Source organism: Danio aesculapii, chromosome 6 (genome assembly GCF_903798145.1).
Source record: "Danio aesculapii chromosome 6, fDanAes4.1, whole genome shotgun sequence".
NCBI classification, from domain to species: domain Eukaryota; kingdom Metazoa; phylum Chordata; class Actinopteri; order Cypriniformes; family Danionidae; genus Danio; species Danio aesculapii.
Window position 1 is genome coordinate 24,625,329 of NC_079440.1, and position 13,649 is coordinate 24,638,977.

At 31.6% G+C, this 13,649-nt stretch overlaps 1 protein-coding gene across 1 annotated transcript in view; it reads right to left on the reverse strand.

Annotated features, from left to right (window-relative positions):
- tgfbr3 (transforming growth factor, beta receptor III) overlaps positions 1-13,649 on the reverse strand; it is a 253,478-nt gene that overhangs the window by 226,251 nt on the left and 13,578 nt on the right. Inside the window, exon 2 of the mRNA XM_056459804.1 lies at positions 9,431-9,583. Within this exon, the coding sequence (XP_056315779.1) occupies positions 9,431-9,500 (70 nt within the window). The 5' untranslated portion in view covers positions 9,501-9,583. The remainder of the gene's footprint in view (positions 1-9,430; positions 9,584-13,649) is intronic.

Genomic DNA, 13,649 nt, shown 5'->3' on the forward strand with positions numbered 1-13,649 from the left:
TATGATTTATTTATAATCCAGTGTGTAAAGTAATATGTTCTGTCCTTTAGTAGATATATGACAGACTTGCTTTGTTTACCAAATAAATTTATTTGGATTTGCATTGTAAACATTAAATAAAAGTTTAAAATATTTTATTTTTTATTTAATAAATTACGTTTTTAGTTACGATACTCCTAAATCCATTCCAAATAAATCCACAGATTTTTTACAAAATTCTCTGCAGAAATAGCAAAAAATGTCCGCAGATTCTGTCTGGCCCTAGTTTTAAGTAAAGAGTAATATAACACATTAATTTTAAAAAAAAAGTCATATTATTTAAGTTACTTTTTAAAAAATGTAACACGATTTACTTTTTACCTTGCTTAATTGGCTTTTACAAAATATATTGCAGAATAAAAATTACCTAGTCAGGTTGAATCACACACTCAATAAGAGAGCGTGCTGTGAGGGAACAGACAGTCGGCTCGTACTCATCATCATCATCAGTTCTCTATTTCACAGCAGATGAGCCTGCTCTAATCTGCTCTAGTACTGTTCTAGTAACTGAATAACTCAGGATATTGGTTTATTTCGAGTAAGAGGGGGTATCTGGTATCTTAGTACTTACTGAAGACACAAACCGTTTTACAACAACTCCGTTCAATTTATTGAACTTGTTTGACCGGTTTACTTAGAAGATCCGGTTAAAACAAATAATTCATTCCTGAATCGCCCATCATCACTACAGACAGTCAGAAGCAGAAACAATGGCAGGCCGGAAACTTGCATTTTTGCAATGGATTCTTGTTATTTTGAACTCATCGAAGAAAAGAAGTGTATTGTTGTTAAGTGTCGATTATGTGTAAGTAAAAGTCTTGACAACTGCAAGAAACATGACATTGAAAAAACAAAACTGGATGCAAAGCACAACAGCTGCACCCCACCTCCAGCTAAACAACAAATGATTGACATCACTTCACGGCCTCCAGGTAAAACAATTAATCTGACTAAACTACAAATAAAATGCTTATTGCTTTCATTGTTGAGGAGATGCAGCCACAGTCTACTACTATAAGCAACTAGGTTTTGTAATATAGTACAATTTGTTCTCTTTTGGGAAACAATTTACACATTTGTTAAGGCCACATGAAGCAATTTAATCAATGTATAAAGCTCAAAGATTTATTTTGATTTGGGGATGTTTTTTATCGTCTTACTGTTCACTTTGTTATTAAAAATTTTTAAGATTTAAAATCTGTTTATGCCTTAATAAATTATTTCTTGTTAGTACTCTTAGGCTTTATTGCAGTCTTCATCTCAATGGACAGTGAATTTACTTAACTAATAACATGCTGTCATTTATCTGTATGTACAGCATGTATAGTTCTGGGCTCAGAAAGTTCTTAAAATATAGTTTTATGCATTTATACATTTTTTAAAGGTAAATGAAGGTGTAGATTATATAGGTGGTTGTTAAATGCAGAGCTTCTCTATAAAAAGGTGAAAAAACATCAGCAAGTTCTGAAAGAGATCAAGCCTCAGTGAGGTAAGGAAAAGTAACGCAAAAGTAACTCAAAAGTAATATAACGCATTACTTTCCATAATAAGTAGCTAAGTAACACAATTAGTTACATTTTTGGGGGAGTAAATCAATATTGTAATGCACTACTTTCAAAAGTAACTTTCCCCAACACTGAAGGAGTATATCCTATAAAACAGGGGTCACCAAACTGGTGTCCTGCTGATTTTAGCTCAAACCCTAATCAAACACACCTGAACAAGCTAATCGAGGTCTTTCTAGGTATACTTGAAACGCCCAGGCAGGTGTGTTGAGGCAAGTTGGAGCTAAACCCTGCAGGGACACCGGCCCTCCTGGACCGAGATTGGTGACCCCTGCTATAAAACATCAAGGCCTGTTAGAGAAACGTTATTATTTAAAATAAAATAATAATTAAATTCATTTATAGTACTGGGTTGCAGCTGGAAGAGCATCTGCTGTGTAAAACATATGCTGGAATAGTTTGGCGGTTCATTCCGCTGTGGCGAACTCTGAAATAGAGACTAAGCCGAAAGAAAAATGAATGAATGAATAATTAAATTCAGTTACATTTACAAACTGTTCACATCATTAACAGGCATTCATTAAAATTTAGATCTCGCTGACATCTTGAACATTCGCCTTTTTGTGAACAGGTTAAAAAAAGTTTAAAGAGCTGATGCTATTTGCACAGAAAAAAATGCTGTGAGAAAAAAGAAAGAGAACATATTCTAGTATTTTCCCCCATCTTGGTGTTTCAACAGTTCATAAGCATCTAGATGTGACAATCATTCATTTCCGCTCATAAATGGCATATACAGACCTAAAAATAATGCACTTATTATAAGTGAACAAATATTAAATATAAGTGACATAAACATCCTGGAGACACTTCTTCTGCTTTTGTCAAGTAGATAACAGATTTCTCTGCTGTCACAAGACTGACAGTATCGTGAAAGAGACTTTCTGGTGACAAGGTCTCAAAAGACATGATGTTCATATACGGCACCGCTGTCATCTCTGTAATCAGATGACTAGAGCAGAACACAGGTTATGACTGGCAGCGATCTGAAGTCCATGCAGAAAGAGCTCAGGGCTTCAGACACGTTGATGCTGCAGATTAGATAATGCCCTAGTTTTCAGAAAACAAGCGACTTGAGGGAGTTTCTGAGGGAAGCCGCTATGCTCTAAAACAAAGAAAAAAGATTAAGCGCAAGGAAATATTGAGCATGCCAAGATCTGAAGCTCTGTTTGTTTAGACGCCGATTTATCAAAATCAGCATCACCCAAGACAAGAGTTTGAGAAAGCATCGTTAAACAATACTAAAAAATAAAATAAACTTTTATTCAAAAGAAGGCAGAAACCCAATAAAAGAGCTCCATGTATTGTAGCCAAAATGTTTCAAGAAAAAGTAAGCAAATACTACAGTGTCAAAATGACTGAGATGACCAATCAAATTAAAGAAGGCGGAGGATTGCTGTTCAAATACCAAACATGGCTTTCAGTGTAATTCTTCATTTTTTTAATGTTACGGCCTTGCAATAAAGGAAGATGTAGGTGGCGAATTGTGTTTAGGCCAGACTTCTAAACTCATAGGACGTTCTGACACAGTGGCCATTGTCCTGCTTTACTATCACTAACAGGAACCGTTTCACTGTGAGTATACTGAAACTCAGGTCAAACTGACCTCTCTAACCAGCCGTGTTGATGGAGGAGTTTACACTGACTTACAATTCAATAAACATTCATCTAAAATCCCTCGGTTTTCTTATATTACTTAATATGGCTTAATTGTGCACTTCTAAACCCCATAAATGGTCATTTTGTGGCTGGTTGAAATCAAGCTTTAAGCAGCACAAATTATTTCAACATTTATCTTAATAAGTAATGTTTCTTAAACACCAAATCAGCATGATTTCTGAAGGAGCACAAGACACTGAGGTTTCTGAGTTACAGCTATAGAAATCTAGCTCTGCTAAAACAAGTATAAGTGTTAAAATGCAAAGAAGGTAAATGAAAAAAAAAACTATGTAAATTCTTTACAATATTAAAATCATCTTTTAGATCAATCATGAACCTGTGGCAAACATAACAAACTTACTGACCCCAAACATTTCAATCACAGTGTAAATATTTTTTTAAGGATTTATTGCTGAATTAATCAGCACATTTGTTGCATATAGCTAATTATTTTGATTCAGAGTAACTTGTTTTTTTTATTATGTTTTTATTAAAAGAAATTACTGCAGTGATGAAGTATACCTTTTCCACTAGTACACATTTGTACTTTTTAGGTACTAATATGTTAGTTCACACATATTAGGGCTGTGCGATTAATCTAAATGTAATCGAAATCGACAATCAGAACCTATAATCGATAACAATTTTCCAGGTCAATTTTTTTCAATTACTTTTTCCTCCCATGCGTGGAGTCATGAGACGCCGCTCTGTTAAGTCGAATGTACAGGTATGGTCCGGTGCAGCTTTTGTGTGGGTATATATAAAATACTTGTTTACAGAAGATTCAAGAAATGCACTGTTAAATTTTATTTACAGGATATACAAGAGTTATTTTATTTAGAAAAGATACTGCTTATTTTCTACTTTTAAAAAGATTGAAAATAATGAATTTTGTTCTCAAAAGTGCAAGTTATTTATTTTCACTTTTTCATAAGAAAAAAAGTGACTGTTGGTTTTAGGCAATGTGTGTTTTAATTTCAGCTGTTCAACATTGATGTTCAATAAATAATCATAGATAGTAGATAGTGTGTGTTTCCTTCAATTATTTTAAAATCAAGAAATGCACCCTTCATTCAGAAATCTCTGACTTGTTATATGTGAGCATATTTACTGCACAAAACCTGTCAGTGAACTATGAAATAGAAAATAAAATAAATTAATAAAATAAGCGTTCATAAATCGTAATCGAGTTAAAATGTTCAGTTAATTGAGATTTTGATTTTATGTCAAATCGCCTAGCACACATACACACACAAAATAATTACTCACCCTCAAGTGGTTCCAAATCTTTATGAGTATCTTTATTCGGTTAAATACTAAAGAAGATATTTCAAATAAAGCTGAAAACCTGTAACCTTTGATTTCCACAGTAGGAAAAACAAATACTATGAAAGTCAATGGTTACAGGTTTGCAGCTTTCTTTAAAATATCTTCTTTTGTCTTCAACAGAAGAATGAATGACTAGCAGGTTTAGAAAATAATAAATGATGACAGTTTTGTGTGAAGGTACAATATGGACCCTTTGGGTATAAATTTCAAGATACAAACATCAATATATACAGTTATAGTCAGAATTATTAGCCCCGCTTTGAATTTTTTTTCTTTTTTAAATAATTCCCAAATTATGTTTAACAGATCAAGAAAATTTTTATAGTATGTCTGATAATATTTTTTTCTTCTGGAGAAAGTCTTATTTGTTTTATTTCGACTAGAATAAAAACAGTTTTTAATTTTTTTTAAAAACCATTTTAGAGTAAAAATTATTAGCCCCTTTAAGTTTTATATATTTTTTCGATAGTCTAGAGAACAAACCATCGTTATACAATAACTTGCCTAATTACCCTAACCTGCCTAGTTAACCCTATTAACCTAGTTAAGCCTTTAAATGTCACTTCAAGCTGTATAGAAGTGTCTTGAAAAATATCTAGTCAAATATTATTTACTGTCATCATGGCAAGAATAAAATAAATCAGTTATTAGAAATGAGTTATTAAAACTATTATGTTAAGAAATGTGCTGAAAAAAATCTGCTCTCCGTTAAAAAGAAATTCGGGAAAATAATAAACAGGGGGACTAATAATTCAGGGGGGCTAATAATTCTGACTTCAACTGTACATGCAAAAATAAATAGATGTCCAAAAAAGGTTACCAGGGCAGTACCTTTACACCTTTGTACATAACGGATCCATACTGCTACCTAAAAGATCCAGTGAGAGCTTTTGTAACTTTATTTCTGAGAGTGTTTATTATTCACAGTGATTATTCACAGCGTTTTATGTGGTAATTTTACTTAATTTAATGATTTTCTTGATATTTCAATTTAAATTTGTGTTCTCTGGTCTATTTGTCGAGAAGAAAAGCATTCTGACAGAAAAATAAAAATAACTGCTGAGAATGACCAGTGGGATCTGTTACCAACAAAGAGACATTCGACAGAACAAGTGCAAGAAAAGTCCTCAAACGGTGTGGCTCCTAAATCACAACACTCCAAACCCCACAATCTTGACTACTGACTGTCACCCCAGACATTTTGCCTGTTTGTTTGGTTGCTGCCATATTGTTTTCTTTGCCTTTTTTCTCTTGGCATGCAACTATGTCAGGCTGTTGTGCCAGAGGGGAACAAATCATCACTCTTCTGAAGAGACTGAGCCAACAAGCCCTGATCAATCACACAGATAGAGCTGCCTGAGTCGAGCTAGAGGAGGCATAGCTGACGTGCGCCACTGCTGTTTCGGGCTGAGAGATTGAGGCTGTCAGCACTTTCTTAATGCAAATCCCCCCGGCCTTTGCTCTCTGACAGCCAGATCTAGAAGACTCATGCTGGGAGGAACCGGGGAAATTCCGAACACAGGGGGCGAATCCTGATTGCCTGACAAAACAGGCAACACTGCTTCACTCTGTCAAGACAATGAGAGCAGCTTATGGAGAGCACACCCAATCAACAGTCCCTGCTAAAAAATTATTTTTTTTTTTTAAACGAGCCACTTTTTCTGTCTGAGGATCAATTCAGGCAAATTCGATAGTCAGTGTTTTTTCCATCAAACTGCTTATAAAAAAGATTGAAGAAGACTTTGGTTTTGTAAATGATGAACCAGATAAGACACATTGTGGTTAAATGGATTTTAAATTGAAGCTGGCATATTAATATATTAAAACATAATACAAATGTATGTGCCATATATAAATACATCATTCATTCATGTATTCATTCATTCATGTACTCATTCATTTATTCACATGAAATTTTCAGACAGATACACCACAAGACCGCTGGTCAGTATGTGTGTCTTTGTTTGTGCTTGTGTGTGTGTGTGTGTGTTTTCAAAATATTGCATGCTTTTCACACATGAACACAGTCTTTACCCTGTAATTGATCTTATTGACTTATCATTTTGAACAACTAAGCTTCATGGGTCCTTGATGTAATTAAATGGCATGCTTCTGGAGATCATTTTTTAAAATACTTTCATAAACTAGTTCTAGTTTGTTTGTTTGTTTGTTTGTTTATTTCATTGGACTCTTGATCAATAATTATCAAAAAAAATGTTGAACTTCAACATTTACAAATTCATTTTAAAAAAACGGTGTGGCAAAAGCCTATCAATTGTAAACACTGAATTTAATATTAGATGAGTATGTTAAATTTGAATTTAAAAAAAGCATGCACACTTTTATGGACATCTAACTAAATGTGTCAGTAAACTGTTTGGAAGAAAAAAAGCTTAGATTTCTAATGCAAATTACTTTTTTCATTGTGATTTTGTGGTTATAAGATTGCTAAATATTAAATGCTTATGCTTTCTGCTTTTCCTGCACTTCTAACCAAATAAATGCTGCATTAGTAAGCATAAAAAGTGCTGTTTCAAAAATATTTAAGATGTGAGTGTCTCTAATAGCCATAAAAGGAAAAACTAAAGCTTAAAGAATTCAAAACATTGTATTACAACTGTACACACATTATACTGTTATTCCAAGAGCTCAAGTTTTCACTAGGAGCTTAGGAAAAATATTGATGAATATAAAGCTAATTATAAAGCTAATATATATAGTGTTTAAATATGCAATTGAATTTAGCTTTTTTGGCCGAATAATAAATTATTTCTGATGACTAAATTTAAATCACAGTTTCGCTTACTGTAAACTTTTCCAAAAAAGACTACTTTTAATAAAGATGACCATTTTTTTCTTCCGAAACACAAAACTAATATTTAAAAAATGTTAATTAGCTATAAAGGGCAGCAGAAAAGCTGAAAAGATCTATATTATGACAGCAGAAAAGGTCTATACTATACAGTATATGACCTAAACTGTATATATATATATATATATATATATATATATATATATATATATATATATATATATATATATATATATATATATATATATATATATATACATATATACATATATACATAAACATAAAATAATCAATATTTATTTTAAAATGTTCTTATTTTATGTAGTTTCTACATTAATAATAATAATAATAATAACAATAACAATAATTGATATTAGAGAGATTTCTGAAGGATCATGAAGACTGGAGTAATGAAGACTGGAGTAATGTAGCTGAAAATTCATCTATAAAATCACTGGAATAAATTAAATTATAAACTATTTTTGAACACTTATTTTATAGTGCAGTAACATTTCACAATTTTACAACGTGTACTGTATTTTTGATAAAATAAATGATTGGTGCTTATTTTAAAACATTTAAAAACCATGCTGATCCCAAAATTTTGACCGGTAGTGTACATATATATAAGTGATGTTTAACAGAGCAAGGAAATTTTCACAGTATGTCTGATAATATTTTTTCTTCTGGAGAAAGTCTTATTTGTTTTATTTTGACTAGAATTAAAGCTGTTTTACATTTTTTAAAAACCATTTTAAGATCAAAATTATTAGCCCCTTTAAGCTATTTTTTTTCGATAGTCTACAGAACAAACCATCATTATACAATAATTTGCCTAATTACCCAAACCTGCCTTGTTAACCTAATTAGCTGTATAGCAGTGGCTTGAAAAACATCTAGTAAAATAGTTTTTACTGTCATCATGGCAAGAATAAAATAAGTCAGTTATTAGAAATGAGTTATTAAAACTATTATGTTAGGAAATGTGCTGAAAAAAAATCTTCTCTCCGTTAAACAGAAATTGGGGAAAAAATAAGCAGGGGGCTAATAATTCTGACTTCAACTGTATATATATATTTGTGACTTATCACTTTTTTATATATATATTTTCACAAAGACTGTACACATTTAGGGCAGAAAGTTTTTTTTTTCCTTTGTGTTTTGACCCATTAGCTATAAGGTCATTTTTGTAAACACAAAAACTACTGGCACACACATGTATACAGAATTTTAGGACAACACAAGGGTAATTTGCCTCCCAATGCATTTAGGGATGTCCTTACCAAAGTAAAACCACAATGCACAGGCACAGTTAGGATGATCAGCATCTTTATATTAAACAATTATGACCCTGGACCACTAAACCAGTCTTATATTTATGGCTCTCAAAATTATCAGTTTTTTAATGTCAAAAATTTTTAGAATAATAAGGAAAGATCATGTTCGTTAAGAAATTTTGTATATGTAAAGCGTAAGCATTTTAAAGCATAATTTTTGATTAGTAATTTGCATTGCACTTTATTTAGACAGCTTCAAAAGCATCTCAATATAAAAAATTTTTAACCCTTAGATTCCAGATTTTAAAAATTTCTGTCTCAGCCAAATATCGTCTTATCTTAACAAACCATAAATCAATGCAAAGCTTATTTATTCAGCTATTCAATTATTTTATTCAACAGATGAGGCTCAGGTCTCAATTTATTAAAATGGACACTCTTGACTAGTTTTATGGTCGATGGTCACAATTGAATAAGTTTAATACATTTTTCAGTTTTTGTTGACTTTCACCTTTAAAAACACATCAAAAAAACATCTTTAAAACACAAAAAATGGCCAACTTGTGAAGTCTCCTCATTGTAAGCCATAACATTTTAAAAACATCCCCCATAAATCTTCCTTCATCTTCATAAAGCAAACAAAACACTTGATATAGACGGTTCACGCAACGTCAAGCCACATTCACTCACTCCTGACCTGTTATTCCAATATCCCAGGAGAGATGATGAGTTACAAGAATAACAGCGCTTACCTGCAGAGGCCAGGCTGCTGAGGGTCAATAACAGGATGGCGGAGGGGTGTATGTGTGCCGTTAACCACATGGCTAGAAGAAAACACTTTCCTGAAGCCAGACGTGGCAGAAACTGAAGCAGCAGGGTGTCTTCTTGAATGCTCCCCACACACTCTGAAGAATGACAGAGAGAAATATGTCAGTCAGTCACCAAGCAGCAGGGCATTAGGGTCTTAATGTCACATCCTGCGGGCTTATGGCAAGAGACAGCAGGGTTTTACTTGAGGTGGCGGCTTGTTAACCTTAACCTACTAATTAAGTCTAATGTGAATGGTGAGAATAGGGAGAATAAGGAGTTTTTCAATTATAAAGGTATTATTAAGATTTTAAGGTGCCCCTGTTCATTTTTTTTCAGATTATACTTTTCATTTAGTGTGTATTAAGTGTCTGTTTGTAAAAGTAAAAGTCAGCAAAAGTTAAAAAATAAATAAATAAATAAATAAATAGTCAGCAAATTGAAAGAGGAAAAAATCAAAGATGAAAAATCTTAAAGAAAGAAACAATTCTGCATTGAAATGAATACTGGGTAACTCCAGACGTACTTTTGTAGTATTTTATGTTACTTTTTGGAATCTAAAATGTCAAATTGTTAATAAAGAGAATAAGGAGTTGTTGTTTTTTTAATTATAAAACTATTATTAACATTTTAAGATATACCTATTCAGTATTATCCCAGATTATACCTTCATTTAGTGTGAATTAAGCAGTTTTTCTAAAGGTAACTTATCTAGATGGAAAAAAAAATTCCTGAAATAAATCCTCATTAACTCCAGATTTATTTTTATGGTACTTTATGTTACTTTTAGAAATATATAAGCCTAATTTTAAAAGTGAGGATGAGGATAATAAGGAGTTTTTAAATTATAATGGTATTAACAATTTAAGGTGCCCCAATTCAGTTTTTCAGATTCTATCTTTCAGTTAAGTTTGTATTAAGGGTCTTTTTGTGAAAGTAAAAGTCCGCAAAGTTTCAAACGTGATAAATATCCTAAAAGAAAGAAAAATTAAATCTGCCTAAAACAAATCCTCAGAAAATCCTCAGAGACATAGCTTTTTGGAACTATACTAATTCTTTTAAGAATATATAATATGTCATAAATATAATGTGAATGATGGGAATGAATAGAAAAATCAGTATTTAAATTAATAATCTAGAGACCCTTTTCACAAGATGGTGCTCATCTGCATCTTAAATCCTTGAAAGTTATTTAGATATATTATTATAATATTTGGATTTTTGTATGAAGTATACATATATGATTCACTGCTCTCTAAGTTAACACAACCTTCTATAGAATATACTACATCAAATAAATTTAATTGAATTACAACAATAGAGTTACCGTAAGACACAAATGTAAACAAATTCACTCATAACTCATTTAGTTTGATTTCTGCCTAATATGCAGTTACAACACTGTAAAAAATGCTGGGTTCCACACAAATTCTTAATGTTGTCCCAACACAAATTGATTAAGTTAACCATTTTTACAAATTTAAGTGGATTGAACATAAAACAATTAAGTTGTCCCCCCAAAAAATGTTAAGAATTGTGTTGTTTCAGCACATTTTAAATAAATAGTTTGAACAAGCAGTAAAGTAATGTTTTGAGTGTATCCTAACTCTTTTAAATTAAGTGTAATTGCTTTTTTTAACTATATATATGTTAAATTACCTTCATCACATTAAGTGCAGTTCACAGTTTTACAGTGATGCTATTTCAAAACTTAAAGCTTCTGTCCACATTCATTTCAAAGGAGTGTCCATTGCAACAGTGGTGTCCTGAAGGTAATTTTCGCCATAGTGGAACTGATTTTTACAACTGTTAAAAGCCATGCTAAATAGCAGAATTGTTTCCAATAAATAAATATATATATTAAAAAAAAATTAAAAAACAACATACTGATCCTGTACAGAACAATTCACTAAGAAATTCTCAGGAAGCAAAGCACAGCAAAAGAGATCTTTAGCTCTGACCACTGAAAAACAACAAATTATGTAATTGAGCTGATCATGCCTATAAACTTTCAAAATGTTTTAATATGTAAAATCCAAATTATATATTTTTTTGCAATAAACTTTAAATATTCTGTTTTATGATCTTAACCAATAATGTTAAATGCATAATCATCATATTCTTTTATTATTTAATCACATTGCTTCATAGGATTATATTTAATTTTTCCATTACTGAAGATTTTAACACACACATTTTTTCATATAGATGTTTCCTTCAAATCATAGCGTGATTTAAACAAAACAATCAATGAAATGCTCTAGTTCAAATAACAGACAGATTAGACACCTGGAGTTCACTGTTAAGAGCATTAACAGACGACAGGTAATTAACACGACCACAACTGAACTCCAGAGATGAAGCAGCCAACCGGAGTTCACCAGAGGGTGGGCTAAACCCAACACATGCCACACCAGCAGAGCTTAAATACAACATGCATTATCCACATGAAGTTTCACTCACTCCACTACCTGACAGAACGCCGCAATAATAAACATACCATCTGCATAATGACAGATATTGAGTCATCAAATAAAAACCTTTCAAACAAATCTACACTGCGGCATTCAAACATTTACGTCTGCTCAGAGCCTCTGAAATGTCACGCCAGACTGCATTCGCTTAGTTTAATCCCAATCTGACAAATGAGCTTTTGGAAAAGTGAAAATAAAAATGGCCATATTTCTAAATCTGAAATTCAGACTCAGGGCTTTTGGATTATAAATGATGAGTGTAAGTTCAAATCGAATCATTTTGTAGCCAAACATCAGCAAATACCAATCTCAAAGAAATATAAAAGGCAAATTTCTATTGGATTCATTGTTTATTATTAGGTTAAAATTTTTATTTAGGTTACAAATTGCATATACTTAGTATAGTAATAAAAGAAAATGTGTATGTATGTTATTACTGTATGTAATAGGGCTGCACAATATATCATTTGAGCATTAATATCACAATGTGTGTATTCGCAATAGTCAGTTATTTCTGTACCTGAATACAATTAGACTCTCCAGAAAACCATAAAGCGCTGTTTGTTTCACTTTTAACTATGCTCTGTTTATTTGCTTGTAATCTTTGATAATTTATTTAAACTCACTGCACAGAAAAAGACTTGATCATTCCAATATATCTAAATGAATGAAATATTTCAAATAGAGCTATTCAATTCATCTGGTAAAATTCTATTCATATCGCAATATATATCGCAAAAAAAATAATATATTGCAATGTCAGATTTTTCCAGTATCGTGCAGCCCTAGTATGTAACTAACCTTAAGTCAAACCATTATGCAGTGAACATGTAAATTAATATTAGCACTATTTGTGTAATTACACAGTAATAATTACACCTTAAATAGTGATCGGTGTTAAAATAAATGGTAGAAATTAATAAAAAGATTAATGTTTCATTTAAAGTTAAAAGAATGATATTTTTAATAATTAATAATATTTAAAAGAAAAAATGTGCTTGTTTGTTTGTTTTTATTTTTGGGCTGGTTAGTAATAATAATAATAAGTTACACATATATTTCTCAGCACTAACACATTAATATGAGCAATTAGATATGCCTGTGTCATTTACATGCACACACACAATCTCTCTTATACACGTGCTTTCTCTCTTGCTGCCTTTGATCAATTCAATTTCTTGGGTAACTTTTTTGGGTCAAAATAATATGACTAAAATAAAATAATCAACTAGGATTGTTGGGACAAAACAAAACAAGGAATTTATCCCACCCCCACCCACCCAAAATCAATGTGAAGTTAAAGGAATGTCTGACAAAAAGAAGGTAGTTTAATAAAGACTTCAATTTACTGAAAGTTTATTGTGCATAATCACTTAGCGCCACACACAAACACATTTTTGCAAGTATGTTGCCATTTTATGCATGCACCTTAAACTAAAAAACTTTACATGTCATTGTTCTGTCCCATTGTTGAGCTCAAAAACAGAACATTTAAAAACATTAATTAACAAATAAATAAATAAATTAGGGGCCTTCTGCACCTACTGGTAAGCTCAGAAGGCTGTTATCATCCATCAAAATGGTTAATCAGCTGTAGATTAACGAGAATTATTTATCTTATTTATTCAATTTCCTATTAATTGTATTTTATTAATGTTGACTCCTACCCCAACACTAAACCCAACCATCA